Below are 6,133 nucleotides of genomic sequence, written 5' to 3'. Positions count from 1 at the left end.
GCGCAGAGGAGTTTCCAGCTCCTGTTACCCATGAGGTTGATCTGTAAATGTCAGGCAGGTTACCTTTTCTGCACCACGGAGCCGTGCAGTTTTGGAAGGAAACTCTGCATTGAGAGGAGCGATGGCACCTGAGGGGTTGTCTCTGGAAGCAAAGGCTTTTGGAAGCTGCCCGGGTCGTTAGAGGTTAGGAAGTCCTGAAAGGAAATAGCTGGTTTAGGGGCAGTGTTCAGATCAGAGAGGCAAAATAAGCGATGATGGCGGTGTCCCTCGGGATGTCTCCAGCAGTCAGACGTACGCAGGCATCTGTGGTTAGAGGAGGTGGGGACCGTGGCTCCCCCGGCAGTGCTGCTCTCCCAAAAAGACTTGGAAGGCAGTCGGCCATTATCCTTCCTCCTCCCCGGTCCCCCTCTCCCCTGCCATCACCCGGTTCTGTGGCAACACAAAAACCAGCTCTGGTTTGCTGAGGATTATGGGCTTTGCAGTCAGACAGTGGAAAAGCGAGGGCAAATTTGGAGTGAAATGTCTTAATCTTTGGATTTGGGCTTCTTAATTGCTTTCAAATTCTTCTATTCTGAGCTATTTACGTGGTGGTGATGTGTTTATCTTAGACTCAGCGTGGGTAAAAAGAGGTGTTGCTTGAAGAGAGACTTTTGGAGGAACACAGTTATTTTAGCACAGCCTTTCCCCTCGCAGGAAGAAGCAGCTCGAAGTCCTGGTGCAAATACTCCCTGCTGTGCATGGAAAACTGTTGGGTATTTGCTCACCTAATTTGCATTCTCAATTACCACTGCTTTTGTGTGTGCGGAATCACGGCCCAACCTACCTAAAGTGTTGTATATTCCAAAGAACTTTAGAAGATATCAAGGGGAAGCTGACATATTTGCAGTTTGCAGCTATATTTCAGGAATACAAAGCAGGTATCCCCAGCCACTGGCAGACGAGGAAAGCACGGGACCAAATCTCCCAGGACCAGGCTGTTTCAGACTGTTGTCCCCGGTTTGCAGGCTGGTCCCTGGCTCCTTTCAGCTTCTCAGGTGAAAGGGGCAATCTCTGACCATGTGAAGTTATAGCTGTTCTGGTGCATTACGTGTGTGTCCACGCGTGGAAGCACGATGGCCAGAGATCTCTGAATTTGGGTTAGTCCTTCATCCGGGCTTCTTCCAAACTCGGTGGTGATCTCTGATGTTTGTGTGTATCGGGCTGTCCGAGCATTGGTCTGTCGGATCCCACAGAGACTCATGCTCTGGTACCTTCACCCTGCTGTAAGTCTGAGCCTCTCTGAGCTGTCGCACTGAACTGCGCACGGACCAATCCATTAGACAATGTGGTTCTTCCAGGTGGCATTTCGGTGCTGGCCCCCACTCCCATCTTGTCCCTTGAGGGCAGGAAGGAGTTCGCCGCGTCCCTCTGGACCAGCCTAGCTCGAGGATGGAGTTTCATGCGCACCATAAGCTGGTGGATGCCAGTCCTGCTGGAAAAAGCAATTGCACGTCCCATCTTTGGGCATCCATCCCCCTGCCCTGTGCTGGCAGGAGCGTTTGTAACCCGCTCCGCTCCCCGGGGCCAGCGTGAGGATGGGGTGAGCGGCTACCTGGGGGACAGGCAGCTGCAGCGCCAGCAAGGCTGTGCATGGGGCCACGGTCGAGCGCAGGGCTCAGAGGGCGGCTGCGAGTTCCACAGGCCTGGGGGAGCCCCGTGTCATGGCGAGGAGGAAGGGGGGACCTGCGGGGTCCGGCATGCACTGGCCGTGCCTTACGAAGGGTGTTTTCTGCTGCAGCTGAGCCAGAAGCAGAGGATCGCTACCGCAGCTCCGTTCGAGGGGCATCCTTGTGCCGGGGAAGCCTCCGAACCCCCCGCCCCGAGGAAGGGGGGGCAGCAGGTGAGTGATTGGGGGCTGCGCAGGGGTTCCCCCTGCAGGGAGGAGGAACCTGGGTCCCGGTGGCTGTGCCTGAGCATGAACAGTGGGAAAAGATGGAGGTCAGCATAGAGCCAGCACAGAGGCTTTGACTGGAAATCCGTGTTTTCAGAAACAGTTCAAAGAAGCAATTCCAGTAAGAGGCCTCTTGGGCTGAAGCTGAGCATTGTTTCCAATCCCTTCCATTGCTCAGATGTGAACTTATGCTGCTGGTCTGAGCCCTCCATTCTGGGGTGCACAGTTTCTAGCTTCCCTGTGAACTTTTCTTGGACACCATTAAATTCACAGGGAAAACGGCATTTGTGGAATCCCTGTGAGGAAGAAGATCATGGTTCGGTGCCTCTTTGAGACTTTTGATGAACTACACTCACGGCACAAACCCTCCCTCTTTTCAGGGAGAAGCCCCATATCTCCCCATTCCTCTGAAAATCCTGTCCTCCTGGTATTGCTGCAGGGCCTTCCACAGCCCCTGGATCTCTAACCCTCTCCCCCAGATGCACCCCAGGTTGCTCGTTGTGTTTTCAGTCCTTCAGGTCTTTGCCCACCTCTCCCAGATGGCGGGACAAGGCATCCTGCCTATTCCTCCATCACCCTTAGCTGATTGCGAAGGGCGCTCGACCTGTGCTTACGGCTTCTGACTACGACCTCCCCACCACAACCTCCCCACTGTGACCAGCCACGCTCTGCCGCGCTCCGGCTGCACGCCTTCCGCCCAGCACCCCTCACCAGGAGCGTGGTGCTCCTCAGCTGTCGGGGAGGGCTGCTGCCGGAGCAGTCAACTCCAAGACATTTCCCCAGGGAAGATCCTCTAACGCGCCTCCAAGGAGCATTTCTGGCTGTGATTACAGCACGCAGAGTGACTGACAGCTGTGTGCGCCGGGGGGAAGCTGCTCGCCTGGGCAGATGCTCACCAGCTGCGGGGGAGCAGCCTTGTCCTCAGCTGCCCTGCAGAAAGAGCAGAGCAGCCCGCGACCTGTCGTGCTAACCTTACCCAAGCCTGAGCAGGCTCTGGGGTGCATCCCGCCCCGGGTGCTCTTAGCTCACCTCCCTGCACAAACCATTTATTTATAAAAAGCAGACAACGCTCCTCAGCCCTGGAGAGGGAGGTGGTGCGGTGGAGGGGAGGCTGCACCTCCCGTTCCCGATGAAAGCCCCACTCCAGAGCCCTTTCTCATTACAGCCAGCTATGCCTGTCCTGGGCTCTTCTTTCTTTGTTGCCGTTAAACGCTGGGCTCTGAGCACACGGGTCCGGTTCGGTGCTGGTGTGAGCGGAGCTACTCCACTGGGCTCTCCGCCGCTCTGCCTGCCCGCCCCAGCACTCAGCCTGGCCCTGACCGCTGGTTGGAAATATTGTGGCTGAAGGGAATGAGAATCCATTCGACCTGCCCTCCAGCAGCTTGGGAAAGGCAGGGATAGCAGACTGCGTCCTCCCGGCAGCCCTTCAGACGCCCTCGGAGATAAATCGGGGGTCTGGACACGTCTCTGAGAGCTTATACTGCTGCAGCCATTAACCTCTGAACAGAAGCTCTCCACGGATGTAACTGGAAAACCAGAGTTTCATTTGGAGCTGGTCAAATCAACGTCACTCCAAGCAAGCTCCCTTGTGCCTTCGCGGGGGTCCAGACCTCCCTCCCTCCCACCCTCCTCATGTCCCCTGCAGAGCCCCGTCTCAGGGGACGCTGCTGGGGTGGCCAGCGCTGCCCGGGCATCTGCGACCGAAAGGACCAGATTTTGGAAACTGCGACCTCGACTGCCATGTGTGGTGACCCTGACTGCCCTGGGGGAGGCTGAAGGAAAAGAAACCAAGAAAAAAGAAACACCCGTGGCACTGCGGCGTCTTGATACCTGGAGAGTTCTCAACGTAGTGCAAACTCCTGCATGTGCCCTGGATAATGTCCCTTCCCCTGAAATGCTGTGATGGAAACCCCCCGCTCGGCAGTGTCCCGCCGAGTGCAGCACTGGTGAGGAACAGCCTACCCCCGCCGCAGCCGCAGCACTGCTCGGGTGCTGAGGATTTATAGGCAGCTTCCAAATCTACCAGTTGGGTAGACCGAGAGATAAATTTTATACTCATTTTATAGAGAAGGAAACTGAAAATGGAGAGGCAAAGGGCAAGGCACAGGAGGATTTTGTCTCAGCTGTGCTTGTTTTCTAGCACGCATCATGCTTCACTGCCGGGTGACTTCTGCTGCCACCCGGGGAAGCCCGCAGTCGGACGTTCCCTGTTTCGCACGCAGCCCACGCATGCGGCTGCCAGCCGCCCTGCATCGGTCCCTTGGGACCCCCAGACCTGGGAGCTCCCGGTGCTTCGCTGCACGCCTGGGCAGGGAGGACAGCTCCGGGTCCCAGCAGGAGACGGGGGGGACCTTGATGGGTCAGGAGCCCGGGGGGCAGAGGCAGAAGGAGGGGCTCCTGACTGGTTTGTCTCTTCCTTCCCCGGCAGGCCAGAGCGACACCGTGGAGGTCCCGGTTCGCCTGATCCCTGGAGAGAGGCAGGCTGGCGACGGCACATCCCTCCCGGAGACGCCCAACCCCAAAATGGTGCGACCTCGTCGGGCTGGGGGGGGGGGACGCCTCTAGGAAGCGCTTTGCCCACATGTGCGGGACCGTTGCCTTCACAGGGAGGGTCAACAGTTTGACTCCTTTCATGTTAACGTAGGAAAGCAGAACAAAGGCAACGGGGGAAGGATGTGTCTGCAGGTAAATACCTGCTGGTGGCTGACAACACCCCTGCCTCAGAGCTCGTCTCTGAGATCTCTTCCCTGGGCAATTAGTCAGCTTTAATAAGGCTGGTGTCTGTCAGCGTCTTCCTGCAGCCGTGAGTGAGAGGCTCTTGGGGAGCTTCAGCAAAGGCAGAGTAGCCTTGGGTTGGGGTGAAGCACTCCTTTAAAGAATAAGAGACTGGGGGCTGGCGGGTCCGCGGTGACTGTCCTGTCCCCAGCACATCACAGGTCTCCGGGGCTCCACAAGGCCCCTCTCGATTTGGGCACCGACAGCAGCTCTTTGCCCTTTTTTTCAGATGTCAGCTGTCTACGCAGAATTAGAAAACCGCCTGATCAGCAGCTTTGCTGGCAAGATGGGTAACGCTGCCCGGCACAGAGCATCGCCTCCTGCCCCAGAGCTGGCACACGCTGCAGGTAGCATCCCGCTTCCCACGGCATGAGAGAGGCAGTTTTGGGGGGGGTCTCAGGCGATGGTGGATGGTGCTGGCCAGGCGGGCGGAGGGGAAGACATCTTTCTCTTGGTGCCGTTTTATAACTAAGCAGTGGCAGTGCCACGCGTGAGCCCAGCGAGGGCTCCTGCAAAGCTGCATCTGCAGGAGGGCAGCGGAGTGTGTGGGATGGCAAATCCCGCGGGACCCCGGCGCGCTGCTGCGCAGCGCAGGGCACTGCCCGGGGGATCTCTCCTCCCCGCAGGCTGCACCGTTATCTCGCGTCACATTCAGCACGGTGCTGGGGCTCGTTGAAGCCCACAGGTGGGGGGCTCCGGGGAATGCCGGGTGCAGGACCCCCCTCAACAGCGCTCTGTCCCGCAGGTGCTCGCAAGCCGGGGATGGCGATCTCGTGGCCAAGCGACCCTCTGGCCTCCCAGCAGTGCTACTACCGCCTGCACAGCAGCGTGGCTTCCCCGAGCAGCACCGAGTCCAACCCCTATGTCAGCCTCGACAGCAGCCCAGCCCCGTCCCCCAAGCACCGGGACTACTCGCTCAGCCCTCTGTCGCGACGGAAGAAGCTCTTCACCTTCTCCAGGCCCCCGCGCAGCCGCGACACCGACCGATTCCTGGATGCCCTCAGTGAGCAGCTGGGACACCGGGTCACCATCGTGGATGATTTCCTCACCCCCGAGAACGACTACGAGGAGGTGAGCGTGGCGCAGGGGTGGCTCGGTGCACGGTCTTTGTCTGTCCTGGTCATGGAGCATCCATTGTGCAGCCTGCACTGCACCAGGATGGGTGCAGAGCCCCTGGGGACACGTCCTGGGGCTCTGCAGGTGGCGGAGGGGGGCAAGGGCTGCATGGCAGGGAGCAGGACACCCCCGAGGGCTGGGTGGGTGGAGGATGAGGTGCCACCTTCAGCCTCTCCTCTCTCCATCACCCAGATGAGTTTCCATGATGACCAGGGCAGCTACGTCACCAACGATGTCAGCAGCAGCGAGTACATCAGCAGCAGCGATGAGGGCAGCTCCCTGACCTACTCCACTCTCTCGGACCACATCCCC

At 58.6% G+C, this 6,133-nt stretch overlaps 1 protein-coding gene across 1 annotated transcript in view; it reads left to right on the top strand.

The window, feature by feature from the left end:
* GRID2IP (glutamate receptor, ionotropic, delta 2 (Grid2) interacting protein) overlaps window positions 1-6,133 on the top strand; it is a 42,011-nt gene that overhangs the window by 25,675 nt on the left and 10,203 nt on the right. Inside the window, exons 10-15 of the mRNA XM_009329963.1 lie at window positions 674-715; window positions 1,793-1,879; window positions 4,359-4,456; window positions 4,935-5,052; window positions 5,451-5,776; window positions 6,014-6,133. Of these exons, the coding sequence (XP_009328238.1) occupies window positions 674-715; window positions 1,793-1,879; window positions 4,359-4,456; window positions 4,935-5,052; window positions 5,451-5,776; window positions 6,014-6,133 (791 nt within the window). The remainder of the gene's footprint in view (window positions 1-673; window positions 716-1,792; window positions 1,880-4,358; window positions 4,457-4,934; window positions 5,053-5,450; window positions 5,777-6,013) is intronic.

Source organism: Pygoscelis adeliae, unplaced genomic scaffold (assembly GCF_000699105.1).
Source record: "Pygoscelis adeliae isolate BGI_AS28 unplaced genomic scaffold, ASM69910v1 Scaffold508, whole genome shotgun sequence".
NCBI lineage: Eukaryota > Metazoa > Chordata > Aves > Sphenisciformes > Spheniscidae > Pygoscelis > Pygoscelis adeliae.
The sequence above is the reverse complement of the archived record's forward strand: the minus strand, read 5'-3'. Positions and strand labels throughout refer to the sequence as shown.